Source organism: Arthroderma uncinatum (genome assembly GCF_011692745.1).
Source record: "Arthroderma uncinatum strain CBS 119779 chromosome Unknown scaffold3, whole genome shotgun sequence".
NCBI classification, from domain to species: domain Eukaryota; kingdom Fungi; phylum Ascomycota; class Eurotiomycetes; order Onygenales; family Arthrodermataceae; genus Arthroderma; species Arthroderma uncinatum.
Genome location: NW_022983865.1, coordinates 2,144,915 through 2,165,133, shown reverse-complemented (window position 1 = coordinate 2,165,133; position 20,219 = coordinate 2,144,915). Strand labels below are relative to the sequence as shown.

General features: G+C 42.6%; 4 protein-coding genes across 4 annotated transcripts; 2 read left to right on the top strand and 2 right to left on the bottom strand.

Annotated features, from left to right (window-relative positions):
• Positions 1-137: 137 nt before the first annotated feature.
• Positions 138-3,641, bottom strand: GIQ15_04400 (cytoplasm protein; the record flags this gene model as incomplete). Its single annotated transcript, XM_033551817.1, has 4 exons — positions 138-341; positions 417-2,485; positions 2,544-3,468; positions 3,594-3,641. The coding sequence occupies 4 exons, from the start codon at positions 3,639-3,641 to the stop codon at positions 138-140; spliced, it is 3,246 nt and encodes a 1,081-aa protein (XP_033405547.1).
• Positions 3,642-14,695: 11,054 nt separating this feature from the next.
• GIQ15_04399 (uncharacterized protein) lies at positions 14,696-17,374 on the top strand (the record flags this gene model as incomplete). Its single annotated transcript, XM_033551816.1, has 4 exons — positions 14,696-14,857; positions 14,924-15,416; positions 15,471-16,491; positions 16,549-17,374. The coding sequence occupies 4 exons, from the start codon at positions 14,696-14,698 to the stop codon at positions 17,372-17,374; spliced, it is 2,502 nt and encodes an 833-aa protein (XP_033405546.1).
• A 235-nt stretch (positions 17,375-17,609) lies between these two features.
• On the top strand, positions 17,610-19,175 carry GIQ15_04398 (ribosome biogenesis protein YTM1; the record flags this gene model as incomplete). Its single annotated transcript, XM_033551815.1, has 2 exons — positions 17,610-17,748; positions 17,839-19,175. 2 exons carry the CDS (start codon positions 17,610-17,612, stop codon positions 19,173-19,175), a joined length of 1,476 nt encoding a protein of 491 aa, XP_033405545.1.
• A 179-nt stretch (positions 19,176-19,354) lies between these two features.
• On the bottom strand, positions 19,355-19,885 carry GIQ15_04397 (putative mitochondrial 37S ribosomal protein SWS2; the record flags this gene model as incomplete). The annotated part of the gene is made up of 3 exons (XM_033551814.1): positions 19,355-19,399; positions 19,450-19,800; positions 19,883-19,885. The coding sequence occupies 3 exons, from the start codon at positions 19,883-19,885 to the stop codon at positions 19,355-19,357; spliced, it is 399 nt and encodes a 132-aa protein (XP_033405544.1).
• Between the last annotated feature and the right edge of the window lie 334 nt (positions 19,886-20,219).

The window sequence follows — 20,219 nt, the reverse complement described above, 5'->3', positions numbered from 1 at the left end:
TTTTTAGCCTTAGTAATCTTACTTTGTCCCCAGACTTATAAAAGTTTATTTAACACCCTGATCTATTAAAATATAAAGTCCCCTAAGGATTTATGGTAGGAGTAGTTCAAATAATAGTCATAGGCCGTACACAATATCTATATCATGTCTTCGCCTCTCTCGTCATCGTCATCATCGTCATCTTCTTCCTCCTCCTCCTCCTCTTCCTCGCTGCCTTCATCATCGTTGTCTTCTTTATCACTCTCATCCCCGTCAAGCTTCAGCCCATAGTCATCCTCAAAGTCACGAAAAGTCCGTGTTTCCGGTTTAAACCCAGCTAATTTGAACCCACGGGAGATGTTCTAGAGTAGGGGCTTCAGTCAGCAAATACTGGCAAATCATAAAATGAGTAATAAAAAAAAAACACCATAACTTACTTCTTCAAGTGCTGGAGCACACGTCACAAATAAATCTGCTTTGCCTGGAGTAAACAACGGCATGATAATATCACGAAGTACCTCCTTTACTTGTCCCATATTAACTGCTCTGATCTTCTTTAATATAGTCTTATTGTAGTCACTTGGCACACCATGAATCACTTCTTTAATAAAATTGTCATGAGCTGCTTCATAATGTGTGTGCTGTTCAGCAGCAAAGCGGCTAACAATGCTACTAACTGCACTTTCAAGCACCATTTCTGAGTCAGCCATGATAGATTCTGACAGAAGACCTTCAACGATTTGCTTTGCTGCTTCAAATGCTTTGTGTGCATTGGGGGATCGATAGAGCATAAAATGTATAAGTCCACTATCAATATCGTTCCTAAGGCAGCCATCATATGCTAAACCTGGACCTCGGATAGCGACCCATAGGGGCCCCTCGCTCGAATTCATATAAGCAATGGCAACCAACAAAGCAGGTAATTTTGGGTGGTCGTAGGCGTCTAAACCCTTTGCGCTAGTATCGGCATATGAGGAGTCGATGGTCTTCATTGGGACGACATATGCATGTCTCCCTGGATTTTTGCCAGCATCACTTAGCCTCTCGGCTACCTTGATAATGGGCTTGAGTTGCTTCGAGGTGTCTAGTCCATCGACGAAAGTAGCCCAAGAGGAAACGGGATTAGCCAGTTTCTCTAGATCGGCGATGACTAAAACTCGAAAATTTTCGGGTCGGAAAAGGCCATTTCTAATATCTTCCATATGGGAGATAATTTCCTCTGGTTTGTCAGTCAATAGTTTCTTGACACGCTTTAAATATCGTGCTTTCACAAAAGCAGTGTGAGCCCTAGATATCGAATTCTGCCCTCGTTGTACCATTAGGTGGATAGCATCTAACATGTCTTCTCCGCTTCTCTTTTCATCTGGGATACCTGAAAATAGCTTCGTGGCGATAGCCACCAACCTTTCAGCTTTGAATACCGAGTTCCACGCTAGCTCCTTAAGCCATAATATGGCCGCTTGATACTTGTCCACTTCCATCTGAAAGGTAATTGAGAGGGATTCAGGGCTGGTGTAGCTTGGATGAATGTAGTGGCCAACGGTGTCCTTTTCAAGTTCTACTATGACTTGTTCAAAGGCAATGGTCCTTCCATTTCTTTCGATAGGAAGACTGAAAAAAGCTTCGATATATACCGGAAGCAAGGGTAGCACTTGAAGCGGGACATCCGCTGTCGATATAATCAAAGTGAACTGCACAAAATTGCTAGGAATGTGCTCAAAATGGATGAACAGCGGCAGCTCTGGTCCATTAGAATCTATTAGTTGCTGGATGTCATTGTCTGGGCGCCCCAACTTCAAAGCAGGGCCGGATTTGGCTGTTGTCGTTTGGATGAAATGGATCGAATCCGTGCCAGGGATAACGAAACTAGATAGCAGTTCTTTTGGAGCCTCCATGCCATTCTCCGTCTTAGCCTTTTCTAAGGCTTCTGCAAGATTCCTCAGGCCTTCCTCCCCCAGTTTCTTTTTTCGGTGCTCCATACGTTTCTGCTCGTCCTCGGTAAGGTTTGTGGCCAGTTTGGCCGATGGAACGCCTAAAATGGAAACATGGTGTGCATCGGAGATCCATTTCCTTATAAAATTTCGCCATTCGATATCAGTCCATTTCTCTAGTACTTTATATTCCTCTAATGTCCCAACAGTTTGAAGTGTTGAGCCATCCCTTTTCCCAAAGAGGAAGTCGGTTATCACTAATTTAGCAAAAGGGGTAGGCGAGTTCTCGATAGCAAATTTCCAGGTCCGCTGGTGACGGTGAATGCACTCCTGCATATATTTTAGGTCTATTTCTTGTTTCATTGCGTCCTGAAGGAGCTCGAAGAACCGGCGTTCAACTACTTCTAGCTGTTCCGTAGCTACACCAGAGAGAGTAAAACTTAGCTCAGTACAAGGTCCATCCTCTATACTGTAGTATATCGCTGATACGACCTGTTCTTTTTCGACAAGGATGTTGTCCAGAAGAGAGGCAGATGAACCCGAAAGATAGAGCAAGACGACGTTCAATGCTCCAGCTGTGGCCACTAGTTAGCCTCATTGACATTTCTATCATATTACATAGGCGAAGCTTACCTTGAACCCGGTCTCTATAATCAGGGCCTAAGAATCGGATTTCAACCTCGCCATATGACTCATCCTCCTCTGGGAACTCGACTCTCTCGATCGTAGATCTTTCAAGAGGTGGAACCTGTGGCGAGTCTACCCATGGCCGTTTAAAAGGGGTATCTAGGCTTGGGATAATGTCTAGAATAGTGTCTTCAAATTTATCAAGCACCGTAAGGAGATTCTCATGATCAATCTCTCCTGTGATAACAAGGCACAAATTCCTTGGTTGATACATTTCTCGGTGAAACTCTCTTATTCTCTCTGGAGAAAGGACTCGAAGTTGCTCCATCATACCACCAGTCTCGTATCGAAAGCCCACCCCTTCGGGATAGAGTAACCGGCGGGATCGGAAATCAATCAGGCTCGAAGCATCGTTCTGAAGCCCTTGCATTTCGGAATATACAACTCCTGCATCGTGACCGGTGCCATCCACATGATAAACCTCCGTATAACAACTCGCGTCAGTCAACGTCGGAGCAATGACATGTTCCAAGTACACAGGTAGTACCAGAGCAAAACTTTCCCATCCGGCGGTGTCTAGGGTGTAAGCAGTATGGTCTGTTGACGTCCAGGCATTTATCCCCGAATATGCTCTTTCTGAAAGCTTGCGAAGGAAAGTTGGGTATTGATAATTTCTGGAGCCCATAAAGCACAGATGCTCCAGCGTGTGGGGTGCTCCAGAGTCATCGTGAATTTCTGTAGCAAGTACAAAGTGCCCCTGAACCTCTGGTCCCTTCTGGTCAATAGTGACCACCCTCATCCCAGTCCTCTCAGACTCATATTGTGTAAAGACGGAGGTAGAGTACTCTGAAGTGAATCGCTGGATTCGCCGGAACGAATATTGAAGCTGCATATTGGCCAGATGCGAGCTAGAATATGCCTTGGGAAATAGCTACCCCTGATGTTAGCTAATGCGAAAACAAGGCTCAATGACTTGCAGAATAATAACAAGCTCAAGGAGTAGTATACTTTCCCGTCCCTCGCTGAGGGAACGGCCTTAAATCCTACGGGACACACCATGGTATCGATGAGACTCTCGAAGACAACTCGACGGAAAACCCACATATTGGACGAAGGACAAAGGATTCAACAGATATGATGGCAAGGATCGGTGTCAAAATGAAGCTTTAAAAACAAACTGATCAATTTCTTGGACTGCTTTTCTCTTACCTTGTTGTATTTGCGGGGACAGGATTTCGCAAGAGGCGACTCTGCACGCAACTACTTGATAGAAGGATCTCTCAGAGATGTAAAGACCAACATATGAGTCAAGCGCACCCAATGGAAACTCGCTTGGTTATAGGCCGTTGTATAAAGCCCCAAGTGGTAGCTAAGTATCAGACGAAAGAATATAGGAGTCGTGGATTTGATATAAATATTCATGTCCCACCATCCTTGGCACTGCCACCAAAGGTAACGTATCTCACCACTCGGTGACCGCCACCACTCGATGACCACCCATCAAAATAAACACCGATATCACCACCCCCCCTACATGTATTAATATATCCACAACAACGCGAATAACAAATTAAATTAGATATTAAATAACGATAGTAGAGCTCTAGTTTACATATTAATTAATTAGATTAGGAAAATAAACAAGTGTTGAGCTTAATAGTTCGGCCAGAACGTGTTTCTCTACTATAGGATAAGAAATTAGGTAATAAAGGGACAGGATCGATTAGAGCCACCTTTATAGGTAACTTCTTCTTCTTTCCTAATTTAGAAGGTGAGATAGGGCTCGGGGCGTTAATTTAGGCCTTTTTAGCCTTCTTAGCTATTCACTAGGCTTCCTATTTACTAGCCTTACGCTTCCTTTCTAGCGCTACTTACTCACGCTAAGTAACTACCTCTATTTAGGCCTTCTTATGGGCCTCCTTCTGTTCCTACTACTCTTTAAGCCTTTGGGCCTTCTTCTTTATAGCCTTTTAAGCCTTTATATCGCGATTTATTAATTACTAAAACTTTAACTCTTTAGCCTAAGCTATCTAGGCCTATTTTTCTTATTTAATATCTAGAGCTCTCTTCCTTACTATATTAACTTTAGAAGGAGAAAAGAACTAGGCCTAGCTAGCTTTCTCTTTATTAAAAAGGCCTAATTCTTTACCTCTCTTCCTTTATTACTTCTTAATAATTAAAGTACTACTAAGAGCTTAATTTTTATACTATAAAATATTATTATTAAAGACAAGTTGCTTACTGTCACAAGCTGACGGCGCTCCTTGATTACCTAAAGGTGATTAGAGGTTCACACCTGCCGTAAGATAGAAGGTATAAAGGTCTTAGGGAAAGCTTAGGTTAGAAGTGAGTTATTATAGGAGATGGCTTAGTATTAGGGCGAGATAGAATACTATAGTAAGACTATCCCTTAGTTCTAAGTATGGCTTTAGTTAGTGCCTGGGTTAGATAAAGGCTAAAGGTCCTTATAAGTAGTAAAGACAAAGTTAACCTACATTAATAGGTAAAGAGGTATTCAGTAAATATAGTATAAGATAACTAGAATGATACTTTATATTAAGTAGTATAGTAAAACTATAGCTAGTTTGATCGCGAGTATAAGACTCTTGATTCTATGGTAATGAGTGTCTTTATATACATGCCTGTTACAGACCACCTGCGGCGCAGCCCCAGGATATACACTCATTGGATAACAAGATTCCGGGACGGAATAACTACACATCACGTGACCATAAGGACAGGTCCCAGATGCCAAGACCAGGGACAGGTCCCTATGGGACCAAACATAAAAGGTCCATAAAGGGACCGGGACATCAGGTCCACAATAAGACCTGAGAAGAATCAGGAGGAAGGGACTGGATATATTATATATATAAAGACGCTTATTTCCTTAGGATCAAGAGTCTTATACTTATGATCAAACTAGCTATAGTTTTACTATACTACTTAATACAAAGCACCATTCTAGTTGTCTTATACTATATTTACTGAATACCCCTTTGCCTATTAATATAGGTCAACTTTGTCTTTACTACTTATAAGGACCTTTAGCCTTTATCCGACCCAGGCACTGACTAAAGCCACACTTAGAACTGAGGGATAGTCTCGCTATTGTTACAGACCACCTGCGGCGCAGCCCCAGAGTATACGCTCATTGGACGGACAAGACAGAACGGAACAACCATGTCCTACTCGCCCAGTCGCCCGACTCACTAGAGTAACTGAGAGAGTAGAGAGAGCCAGTATAAGTCGCCCGACTCACTAGAGTAACTGAGAGAGTAGAGAGAGCCAGTATAAGTCGCCAGATCGACGGAGTCAACAGCGCGACCAAGCGACTCGAGAGAATAGGATATATAAGGACTTATATATAAAGACACTCATTACCTCAGGATGTTACAGACCACCTGCGGCGCAGCCTCAGGATATACACTCATTGGACAACAAGATTCCGGGACGGAATAACTACACATCACGTGACCATAAGGACAGGTCCCAGATGCCAAGACCAGGGACAGGTCCCTATGGGACCAAACATGAAAGGTCCACGAAGGGACCGGGACATCAGGTCCACGACGGGACCTGAGAAGAATCAGGAGGAAGGGACCAGATATACCATATATATAAAGATGCTCATTTCCTTAGGATCAAGAGTCTTATACTTGCGATCAAACCAGCTACAGTTTTACTATACTGCTCAATACAAAGCACCATTCTAGTTGTCTTATACTATATTCACTGAATACCCCTTTGCCCATTAACGCAGGTCAACTTTGTCTTCACTGCTCACAAGGACCTTCAGCCTTCATCCGACCAAGGCACTGACTGAAGCCACACTTGGAACTGAGGGATAGTCTCACTATAGTATTCTATCTCACCCCAGTACCGAGCCGTCTCCTACAACGACTCACCTCCAACCCAAGCTTTCCCTAAGACCTTCGTACCTTCTGTCTTACGGCAGGTGTGAACCTCTGATCACCTTTAGGTAATCAAGGAGCGCCGTCAGCTTGTGACATTGATCGCCCCGACTTCACGGTTACAAAGAGGCATAATCAATTTCGACTTGATAGAGCCCCGACTTCACGGTTATAAAGAGGCATAATCAATTTCGACTTGATAGAGCCCCGACTTCACGGTTACAAAGAGGCAAAAGTAATTCCGACTTACTAGAGCCACCATACTGTTATAGACACTCCGACCCGAGTGACTTACGATTATATATCAAGAAGGACAAAACTAGGTACGTATCGCCCTACCCCTGAAAAATATACTAACTACAGGAATATACCCAAAAGCCAGAGCAGAACAAGTCAATATGTCATCAGCAAGTGGACCCACCACCAATGTCAACAACCTACTCATGCAAATGAGGGAGAAGATCCTTGAATTAGAAAAAAGAATCAACGACCAACCCAACGACGAACAATTGGACGAAACCAACAAGCAGGTAGAAGAACAACGACGACTACTTGAAGATTGCAGAGACACCGTCGAACAAACTATGGTACAGATCGAAGGATACAAAGACGACATCAATGCACTTAAAGTGAGAACTGGAGACAAGAGGTCTACTATCAAGATTTACAAACCCAATACCTATAAAGGAGATCGTGCCAAACTGGAACACTTCTTAGGAGAATGCGATATCTACTTAGTAACCAAACCAGGAGTCACCGACACCGAGAAAGTTATCTTTGTAGGATCTTATATGCGAGAGGCAGTGGCAACATGGTTCAAACCATATCTCGAGGACTGGACTAACATTGGAGGACGACCCATACTATACGCGGATGTACTCAACAGCTATGCACGATTTAAACAAGTACTCAGACAATTCTTTGGAGACACCGACAGAAAGAGGACCCTACAACGCAAACTACAGGGACTCAGACAAACCAGGGACGCAGCATAGTACGCAGCGCAATTACAGCAGATCTGTCAAGAACTAGGAATCCACAACGACAAGCAGAAAATGGCTATATTTGAACAAGGACTAAAACCAGAAACCCAATATGAAACCATCAAGATGGGACCATATAACAGTTTCAAACGAATGGTTGAAATGGCAGTACGCATCGACAATCAACTCTATAACCTATGAAACATACGACAAGGAAAGAACACTTTTTGGAAAGGAAACAGTTACAAAGGATTGAACAAACGCAATGATTACGGCACCACACCCATGGAATTGGATGCTACCGAAAAACGACCTTACAACACTGAGAAAAGCAAAAGATGCAGGAACAAGAAGTTGTGTTTCTACTGCGAGAAACCCGGACATATCGCAAAAGACTATAGGAAGAAACAAGGGGATACCAAGAAACACCTCAACGCTACCACTACGTCTAAGACTAGTAGCAATGAGAAGGAGCAAGGTAGAGGAGGCTACCAAGACTCACAGAACGTCAGATAATACCTTAGGGCAACCAGTAAGAGACCTACTCTGATACGACAGAACGCAGTCGTAGGGTATGGATCAAGTTCTAACAGACTCACGGAGGAAGAATACCAAAGACTCCTAAGATGCCGAACTGATGGAATCACAATAGAATAGCACAACGATCTATTATGACAAGAATTATAAACACTAGAGAAACACAGACAAACCGTCACGGAAAGATTGGAACTACCAACAGATGTCGAACACGACTTAACAACAGGGCCCAACCAAGGAATTGTGACACCAGGACAAACAGACTCGGAAGGAGAAACTGAATCAGAATATGAGGATACGCAGGAAACGAATAACTGGGAAAACAAAGCACCACGGATAACGTTCAAAGATAGTTATGAATAACTACAAGAACAAAGAGAGAAATGCGATAACCAGATACCTGACGAACACTAGACAGTGTGCAAAGAGAAAGGACTATGCTTCAGACACAACGAGGAAAAACAGACAGAAGTCAGAGACCTCAGGCACCCATGCCACGATGAATATGGGTGGGACTGCCACTACAAATACTACATCTTCAAAGAAATATGGAAATCAGGACGAAGATTTCACTACAAAAACTATATGAAATGTCCATCGTGTAGAGACAGCAAGGATATCCACTAGAGGTATTGTATAGACAAGGAGTGTCTGGTACATATCAACAAATACTTAGGATGGATAGATGGAAAAAGTGTCAATATAATGGACTAAGAAAACATAACACCACACGAACGACTGGAAGTCTTATACTAGAAAACAGGTAAACAAATCACTATGCAGTATGAAGGACATACCACACAGTTTGAAGGAAAAGCGGCAATCAGATATTGGTTGAAGACAACACGACACTTATGAAAACAACTATAGCTCCAAGAGAGTTAAAAGGACCAAGCAATATAGACAACGGAGTACCCGAACGAGGACTCAATAGACAAACTCAGTTAGGAAGAACTGAATAAGGAAGTTCAGGCTTTAACTAGTGCTGAAGGACCATATAATAGAACTCATGATCAACAAACCAAGATGATAGGAAACGGACAATTTCGACAGTCTACAGGACTTAAAACAGGCAGAAGTCTAGCTGCGACAAGAGGAAAGAATCACTTGGTGATAGTAGTTTAATTAGTAGGGCTAAACGCGCGAGCACTGATCAATTCAGAAGCTACTAGGAACTTTATAGATCTGGAATTTGTGAAGCAGTCAGGGATTCATACCCAAACAAAAAAGGAACTATACAAACTGGGAGGACTTAACGAAGATTGGAACCAAAGAATCGACAAGGAAACCAGAGGTATGAAGGTACACATCAAAGGACAGTACAAAGGAACAAAATGTTTCAACGTGACAAGCCTAGAGAGTTACGATATGGTCTTGGGACACCCTTGGTTAGCAAAATACAACCCAACTATTAACTGGAGAGACGGCACATTATGACTAGATGGTAGAAACCGCCACTCTGACCAGAAGACTGATACCCTTGCGGCCACCCGCACTGAAAAAAGGGATCAAGGTCAGATACTGGGCAAGACGCCCCAGGTTGAAACGGGAACGACAGGAACTGCAAACAATTAATCAATAAAGAAGCAGGAAACGGTTCACTAAACAGAGGAAGCTACTGAAATAGAGAAACTACGACAACAGATACCAAAGGAGTATCATAATCTAATCAAAGTATTTAGAGAACGAGAACCATCAGAAAGCTTACTAGAACATCAGGCATGGGATTATAAGATACCCCTAGTGGAAGGGAAGATGCCTACATATAAACCCATATATAGGTTGACTGAGACAGAACTCGAAGCATTACGAAGATATATTAACGACAACTTAGTAAAAGGATATATACAACAATCGTAATCACTAGCAGAATACCTAATCATCTTTGTACTAAAGAAGGATAGAAGTCTATGATTATGTGTGGATTACTGACAACTTAACGATATAACAATTAAGAACTGATACCTATTACTACTCATTGATGAGATACAAGACAGATTTAGAGGAATAACATACTTTATGGCATTGGACATATGAGAAGCCTACTACCAAATATGAATGAAAGAAGGCGAAGAATAGAAAACAGCATTCAGGACACGATTCGGATTATACAAATTCTTAGTTATGCCTTTTAGATTAACCAACACACCAGCAACATTCCAGGCGCTTATCAACAACGTGCTATGCAAATATTTGGACATATTTGTGGTAGTATACCTAGACGACATCCTGATATTTACCAAAGGAACCCAAGAAGATCACACGGAGAAAGTCAGACAAGTACTTAGGAAACTTAAAGAGTATGAGCTTTACCTCAAAGCATTAAAGTGCAAATTCTACAAACAATCAGTCAAGTTCCTAGGACATATTATATTAACGGAAGGAATCCAGATGGACCCAAACAAGATCAGAGCCATTATCAATTGGCCTACGCCAACAATAGTCAAAGAAGTACAACAATTCCACGGACTAGCAAATTATTATTGACAATACATATATAAATTCTTAGCAACAGCAAAACCCCTGACAGACCTATTCAGGAAGGCAAAAGAGTTTATTTAGGGAACCAACGAAGAACAAGCATTCAAAGAACTTAAAGAAAAGTTTAGTTAAGGAGACATACAAATACACTTTAACCTAAATAAAGAGAGTTATCTCAATATAGACACATCAGACTGTGCAATCAGAGCACAATTACAACAAAAAGACAACACAGGAAAACTAAGATTGGTTGCATGCTATGCAAGAACCATAACCCCTGCAGAACAGAATTATGATATCTATGACAAAGAGTTATTAGCGATTGTTGCAGCATTTAAGAGATGGAAACAAGAGCTTCAAGGAGCAAGGCATCTGACCACAGTTATTAGCAACCACCAGAATCTGACATACTTTACAACGATCAAGGAACTCACTTATTAACAGTCAAGATGGTACACTGAGGTACTAGCCTACTACAACTTCAAGATATAATATTGCAAAGGAACAGAGAACACCTTCGCGGACGCATTAAGTAGGAGACCAGATTTAATAATAAAGAAAAGAGAATCCAGAGTAATATTACATCTAGATCCAGATACCAAGGGTATGATCTTAGATCAGCAAGCATTGAGGGCTACTCAAATAGTCACGATCGAGGAAGACACTCTAACAAACGAAATATAAAAAGCAATAATAAAAGATCCCTTATTCGAACAAATCAAGGACAATAACAAAAAATACAAAAAGGAAAACGGAATACTTCTATATCAAGGATTGATATATATACCTAGAGAAGTACGACCACAAATACTAAGAGACAACCACAACGCAAAAGTTGCAGGACATTTCGGAATTAAAAAAACCATGGACCAAATTACGCAAAACTACTATTGGCCAGGAATGTAGAGAGAGATCAGATGATACATCTAGGAGTATAAAGTTTACTAATAAAACAAATCAGAATGACACGCGCCATATGGACTCCTACAACCTATACCATACAAGGAAACAGCATGGAAATCAATAGCGATAGACTTTATAGTCAAGCTACCAAAGTCAACAGAGCCACAAACGGGCATTTAATATGATTCAATACTTATAGTCATAAACAGACTAACGAAGTATACTTATTTCATACCATTTATTAAAAAGACCATATCACTAGAGACAGCATACATCCTATTACAATATGTCTTCGCAGACAAAGGGTTACCAGACAAAATTATATTAGACAGAGATATAAGATTCATATATAAATTCTGGATAATACTCACTGAAAGAATAGGGATTAAACAGAAAGCCTCAACAGCATATTACCTATAGACAGACAGACAAAGTAAAAGAATGAACCAAATAGTAGAACAGTACCTGAGATACTACATCAACTATAAATAGGATAACTAGGTTTCACTACTACCAATAGCATAGCTCGCCTATAATGGAGCGAAGAACACCTTAACAGGCATGACACCTTTCTTTACAAATTATAGAAGAGAAACAGAAACAATAAAAACACTAAGAGAAGGCAAAACACACGCCTTAGAAGCAGAGGTTTCAGCAGAACAAATGCGCGAACTCTATAGACACCTATAGTTAAATCTCAAATTCTTGAACTACAGAATGAAATACTACTACGACTAACGGCACATAGAAGCGCCAGACTTTAAGAAGGGGGAAAAAGTATTCCTACTTTGATAAAACATCAAGACATTGAGACCAAGCGACAAACTGGACCATAAGAAACTAGGACCATTCAAGATTTTGGAAAAGATTGGACAACTCAATTACAAACTCCAACTTCCAGACCACATGCAAATATACCCAACGTTTCACGTCTCATTACTTGAAAAAGCACCCCAAAACGCCAAACCATACAAACCAGAAATATAACCAGAAAATCAAGAAAAAGAATACGAAGTCGAGAAGATCCTAGACAAGAAAGTGATTAGTAGACGAACTCACTACTTAGTTAAATAAAAGGGATATAACTTCTTAGAAAACACTTACAAACCCGCTAGGCACCTGAAGCATTCACAGCGCCTGGTGAAGAATTTCTACCGACGGGTAAAGAACCAGGAGAAGGAAGGCCCTCAAGAAGTTGATCAATAGAATAATCACTAGAGGAAGAGGCACCAAAAGTCAGGGCGAAGAGATCCTGAGCCTCTTGCTAAAGGAAAGCCTGGTTATTAGATAGAGAAGCCTGAGTAGCCAAGGCCTGCTCCCTCTCAGCGTCTAAGGCTTCCAGATCCTCCATAGTCTTCATATCGGAGCAAAGGAACTCGCCAGCACAAGAGTGAAGCAATTTCCGTTATTTTTCAATGCAGGAAAGATAACCAAACAGTTCCGACACCCAAGCACAAGTCTCCTCTTCTTTACACTCCAAGCGATCAGTAGCTTGAATAAGCTTGTTCCAATCCAGATCTGATATTAAGTCACCAGCGTTATACCATTTGCCAGAACAAGTACACTTGCTGCACTTCTTCGACTCGGGAGAAACGACACACTCCTTTTGAAGACAAGCACAATGAGAACAACAAGAGGCCATGACAACACCAGAGCGTTCAATACGTTTGGCAAGACGATGCCTATTAAGAGAAGAATCACTAGATTTAGACGATATGATTAATATATAATAAGAGACGCTGAAAAGGAAGGAAGACACTAAAAACACGAAGGGAGGACACTCATAGATATTTATGCACTCGTCGAGACGACTTGATAAGAAAGAAGGGGATAATGTTACAGACTACCTGCGGCGCAGCCCCAGAGTATACACTCATTAGATGGACAAGACGGAACAGAACAACCATATCCCACTCGCCCAGTCGCCCGACTCACTAGAGCGACTAAGGGAGCAGGGAGAGCTAGTATAAGTTGCTAGGTCGACGGAGTCAACAGTGCGACTAAGCAACTTGGGAGAATAGAATATACAAGGACTTATATATAAAGATACTCATTACCTCAGGATCAAGAGTCTTATACTCGCGATCAAACCAGCTACAATTTTACTATACTACTCAATACAAAGCACCATTCCAGTTGTCTTATACTATATTCACTGAATACCCCTTTGCCTATTAATGCAGATCAACTTTGTCTTCACTACTCATAAGGACCTTTAGCCTTTATCTAACCCAGGCACTGACTAAAGCCACACTTAGAACTAAGGGATAGTCTTACTATAGTATTCTATCTTACTCTGGTACTAAGCCGTCTCCTACAACAACTCACTTCTAACCTAAGCTTTCCCTAAGACCTTCGTACCTTCTGTCTTACAGCAGGTGTGAACCTCTGATCACTTTTAGGTAATCAAGGAGCGCCGTCAGCTTGTGACAACTACGCGTTTTACTATATATCTAAGCCTAATTAAGAAGCCTTTCTTATCAAAGTTATAGATATTACTAAGAGTAATATTATATTTATTAACTACCTTCCCTAGCTAAAGAAGAGGGTATTAGTAATAAGATATCTAATAAATAATAAATATTTAAATACTTATAAGATCATAGAAATGTTTAAAATAGGTAGAGTTATCTATAATATGTCTATATTAATTAATCGTTTAAAGATATCTTAATATTATCTAGGCCTAATATCTCTTATAAAATCGAAATACCTAATTAATACTAATTAGCTATTTAGTAAGCTCTAGAATAAGATTTATAATAATTTAAGGTATAGAAGATAGGCCTCTATTTAATAAATATTTAATATACTATAAAAGGACTTCCTTTTAAGTATCTATTAACTTTTTATAATGAGTTAAGGTAGCTTCCTTATTAGATACTATTTTACCTAAATATCGACGCGCAAGAGTCCTCTAATCGATTTTCTACTTTCTAGCTATTTGTATATAATTAGGGACATCCTGTGATTTTAAATCTTTAATCGCACAAGCAATTGCTTCTTTATTAGGCATGTTGTGGGTGGTTAAAGATAGGTGGTTGTCGAGATGAAGATTTTTGTTGGGGTGGTCATCGAGTGGTGGCGGTCATCGAGTGGTGAGATACGTTAAAAAAGGCCGCCGCATGCTTGACACCAAACACACCACCATACTTATAACAACTATTGTTCTATAATGAACCTAGCTGCGCGGAATGGGAAGCTAGACGTGAGATAACTGCTAAATATAATTTGTCTTCTTTTGGTAAGCTTTGCGGGTGTTAAATTATTATATTAACATGTTAATACTAACATCCGAAAGACCAGCTGTCACTCCAAGCTTCAAGAAGCCCATATCACCATGCCGGCCACCGTTTCTGCGGACAAAGTGCATCGGGCATTACTCAAATTCGTAACGGACGGTTCATTCCCCGAGTCAGAAGCTATTATCAAGGCGGACTACCCGGTTGCAGCTCTCCCCGCCGGACTTGAACAGATATCAGAGGCTAGGCAAAAGGTCGAGGTACGAGATAATATGGGCCTGGATTTAAGGTAGTAGCAAATTGCTGATGATATTGGACTTACGCAGAGAGAGATCAGCGCGCTGAGCCAGGATAAGGCCTCTGATGTTGACGAATGGATATCGCAGGCGAAACAACTTCACGAAGATATAGAGAGGTCGAAATTGACAGCGAGAGAGATCGTCCAAAACTATGAAAAATCCCAGGCACTCAAGATCAAGGTCGACGACACAGCGGCCAAGGTCAGCCTGTTACAGCGCGAGACTGCATTTACACGGTCATTAAGGGATGCTCTTAACAAAGCGCGCGTTATCGATGAAAATATAGCCAGTGCCCAGGTCGCTAGTAATAATGACGATTTGGAAACGGCCATTCAGAAGCTTGAGGAGGTTGACGGTGAATTGAAACAGTTGCCGCTACCCCAGGACTCTAATATCATCATTTTGTTGGCAGAAAAAGCCTCCACTGTTCGTGCTTCACTATGCACTGCGCTACAGAATACATGGCATAGCATCGTCTGCGTAGAGGAGGAAGCAGGGAGGTTTATCGTGAAGTCTGAGGGTATGGACGCCCTTCCCTACGACTATATTTTCACTCATTTCTAACATGATATAGACCCATCGGCGCTGGATCGCCATTTAACGTGGCTTTCCAACCTAGGGATTCTGGAGAACACACTTGATTCTTTCCGAGATAAGTTGCTAAAATACATTTTGCAGCCCGTACTATCTCCTCCAAAGAATGCGGAATATAGGCTACTCTCTCTTGATGGGGACCACATCCGACTAAACAGCCAAACCGCAAAGCCTTCGATACCGGACATTCTAGCCACAATTTTCACTCTTTTTACGTTCATCAAGAACAATCTTCCGGCCAAGGCATGGGAATTGCTCTCCCCTACTCTTTCCGTTTCTGTTATCCAGCTACTCATATCCGAGTGGCTGTCGCCCGCGATACCGGTATCTGTCGAGAATATGACTACTTTTGAGCATGTATTAGACGACGTTTCGCAATTCTCCAAGGTATTTAAAAATTTGGGCTGCAACGAACCTACGGAGCTAGAATCCTGGGCCAAACAGATACCTAGATTGTGGTTGTCTCGACGACGGGCTCATGCTCTAGATCAAGTGCGGTTAATTGTTTATCGCGATTCTGGAGAATTCAAAAAGGCGGAGAGGGTAGAGAAACAGCAAGTTTTGCAGTCAGATGAGATGTTCCAGGACAAAAATGCAGACGCAGACGTAGAGGATGACTGGAATGCCAACTGGGAAAATGATAATGACGAAGGAATTAAACCCACTACCAAAGACGACAAGGTAGATGACGAGGAAGAAGATGTAAGCGCTTGGGGCTTAGATGATGACGACGACAAGGGAGAACCCGAAGAGGCTGGTAAGGGAGATGATGATGTAGATGACGCCTGGGGATGGGGCGAGGATGAAATTAACGATACGCCCCTGAATGAGCCATCGAAATCGGCCCACAAAGCATCAGAGAAAAAAGAGAACAACCCGCCGCAACCAGCTCCTAGAGAAGTTACTCTAAGGGAATTTTATACAGTAACCAATGTTCCAGATGCCATCGTTGGGGTGATAAGAGATCAAGTCTCCGACTCGGAGCGCCTCAAACAGCCAGAGTAAGTCACTCACCGCTCACAGGCTAGTTCATATGAACCTATCTAACATATTCATAGATACTCATCGTCTCAGATTGCGCCGTCAGGTGCAGCTCTTCTAGGGATACCCACTCTCATCGTCGCTATGTTTAAAGCCACCGCACCTGTCTTCTACTCTCAAAAATCCGCCACTAGTCATATGTACCTTTACAATGACAGTATCTACCTAGCAGAGAAGCTACGCACCTTTTCTGAGGTACACAACTTCTCCAGGCTAGGGACAGATATCGACTCGATCGAAAGATTCGGGAGGCTGTCATACGGGAGGGAGATGCATTCTCAAAGAACGATATTAACGGATCTCCTTGATGGATGCCAGGGATTCTCAAGCTGCAATTCTCAGCCTTATCTCGGAGAATGTGAGAGGGCCATCAAGGCCACCGTTGACAGGGTTAGGAGCGTACATACCGAGTGGAAGGCTATACTTTCCCCTTCGGTACTACTACAGTCAACAGGGTCTTTACTTTCAACGGGTATCAACAAGATCATTCTTGACATCGAAGATCTAAGTGACATCTCCGACCCAGAATCACAGCGCCTCGCCGGATTTTGCGGCCTTATTTCGAAACTCGAAGATTTGTTCTTGCCCGAGACACCCAAAACTGGCGCAGAAGCTGGGGATGAACCTATTGCCATGACCGCGATATACGTTCCGAACTGGTTGAAATTCCAATATTTGATGAACATATTGGAAAGTTCACTGGCAGATATCAAGTATCTGTGGACCGAGGGTGAATTGAAGCTGGAGTTCTCCCCCGATGAGCTCATAGATCTGATCAAGGCTTTGTTCGCGGACTCTGAGCACAGGAGGAAGGCAATCTCAGAAATACGGAGCTCCTCATAGTAGCCATGACGATTCTCCAACATCTAGACCCCTATATATCTACTTTTAAATAACAATTGATCTGCTCCAATCTATCCATGTTCGCAGTAAACTTGATAGAAACCGCCAAGCATTTGCACTCTTTGTTCTCTCTGCCCACCGTAAAAAGTTTTTGGCGATAAAAAAATACTAAAGATAAAGCTCCGGATGGTTGATAAACCCGCATTATTCAATTGGGTCTTTCAAAATCGCAATCATGGATACATTGATGGACTCTACATCTGCTGCCGAGGAGGGGTCCTCACAAGTGCAACGACAGGTCAGGCTGCGACTCACTTCGCGCCATGCAGATCTCGCATTGCCCGAGTCAACAGGTCCTATCCTTGTGCCTACAGGTATAGTTCACACCCTTTTCCGTTGCTTGAAGAAATAATTATATATAGTATTGCGATTTATAACTGACATTCCATTTTCTCAATGTTAAGAGCTACGACGATATGCGCTATCCACACTTGTGAATAACCTGCTCGAATCGCCGAAACCAATACCCTTTGAATTTTTAATCAATGGGCGATATCTCCGAACTTCGATAGACGAATATCTCACGGCCAATGGTGTTTCAGCGGAAACTGTGCTCGACGTTGAATATGTTCGAGCTCTCATACCCCCACTCCATGTCGCGTCTTTTATGCATGACGACTGGGTGAGCGCCGTTGATGTTTTGTCCGGAACGTCTCCAGCTGCGCGATGGAGCAGCAACCAGATACAAGCAGGAAAAGAGAGGATACTGTCTGGTAGTTATGATGGGTTGCTGAGGATGTGGAATATGTCCGGGGAGACAATTGCTGTTTCTCCGTCTGCTGGTAACGGCGGACACGGTTCGTCAGTTAAAGGAGCTAGAATGATCTCGCCAAATCAGATTGTCTCATGCGGAATGGATCGGACTGTGCGATTATGGAAATACAGCGAGAGTCAAGACGGATTTTCTGCTTCGATCACGCCGCAAATTGAATATTATGGGCACAAGGGAAGCGTGGACTCTATTGCTGTCCATGGCCCGTCGAATAGGATATTGTCTGCCTCCGCTGATAATACGGTCGGATTCTGGTCTACGAAAAAGTCGGAAAGCCCTGAGGCTCCTGCAGATCTCTTGCCATCCAGTGCTGCAAGAAGCGCCAAAAGACGAAAAGTCAAGTCCTCCGTTAGCACCCCTCAGCGGGGACCTTTGGCTATACTAGAATCGCATACCGCACCCGTTTCGGCTGCTATATTTGATGCCAAGGACTCAACTGTTGGCTATTCGACTTCTTGGGATCATTCGCTTCGTACTTGGGATCTGGTCACTTCCGCTCTCGTTGATACCCGAACTACCTCTTATTCTCTACTATGCGTTGAACACCTACCAGAACTCACATTGCTTGCAGCCGGTACAGCCGCGCGACATATTACCCTGATTGATCCTCGAGACTCAGCAACGGCCGTCTCGGCCATGACATTGAGAGGCCATACTAACATTGTCGTCTCTCTTGCCCGAGACCCGAACAGTCAGTACGGATTGATCAGTGGCAGCCACGACGGCACATGTAGGATATGGGATATACGGTCCACGAAGACCGAGAAGGACGGCGTTGTTGGAGAGAGCATATACTCTATTTCAAGAAAGAGTGTTGAGGAAGAAGGCAAGCGAGTAGGTGGTGATGGCGTTAAAGTGTTTGATGTCTGCTGGGATAAAACAGTTGGAATAGCGAGTGTTGGCGAGGACAAGGCTGTTCAGATAAATCGAGGAAAAGGTATTCTTCAAAAGGAGGTGATATCAAAATAAATAGACAGAAGAAATGAATGCGATTAGGCCGTTATCCGCCTTAAATGTTTGATCAGCCGTGTTAGATTAAAGAGTGTGAAATGTAAATTCTATTGTTACATGGCAGATATGTGTCGATAAACGCCGCCCAATACCCTATAACAGTACACCACAAAAGAGAAAATATCTGCGGTACGCAATCATAACTGCCTGTCGATACGATTGAATTCAATCGCGGATTTAATCTATTACATATGTCAGTAACAGCCCCAAATATCAAGACCGGAGTGCATACCTGGCTCCTAGTGTTCTGTCCTCTAACTGGCAGGTTGAGGGCATGTCTCCTTCCTCTATACGTTCCAGTATCCTTCAATCTCTTAATGTTGTTGAGTATCTCTCGCTTCAGGTCGTTCTCGATCTTCATGTTGGACAATGCGCCCGTCAGGTCCAGGACTTGCTTAGTTGCTAGCTCGCCGATGGTTGCGGTGGGATGGATGTGGAATCGGGCCATCAGCATGTTGCATCGTAGCTCGCCGATGCCGAAGAAGGAGCGGAGGGCTTTCTGTATGGGATGGCTTGTTAGAGAGGGCGTTGAGGAGGGTATGATGAGAGTGAACTTGCCCTGACGAGCTGCCGCTCCGGGAAACTGGAACCTAAGATGAAGACCTGGCCATGCGAGTTAGTTCGTAGTGTTCAATTGGGATGTCTAGGCGTGTCATTCGACGTACCATGGTGGTTGATGTGGTGTATATGCTGCACTCTTTCCTGCTGCTCTTGATATCAAATTGTTAACTGTCGATGGGATAATTTTGGCCATATCGGATAAATATTTCTCCGTCACCAAACCCGGTCTTGGAAGTAGATAGTACCACATAGGATGACAGCCAGATATCAGCAACTACTCCGTATGTCCCGTATACTCCGTGCTACGTAGACTAGATTGTATGCTACATGAATTAAATATTTCTTTCTATTATAATATCTCTGCTTCTCCGTGTCTAAGTGTATGTCACGTGACTCTATTCATAACCCCACGCGCTAGTCCTCTTCGGGCCAGGCACAACC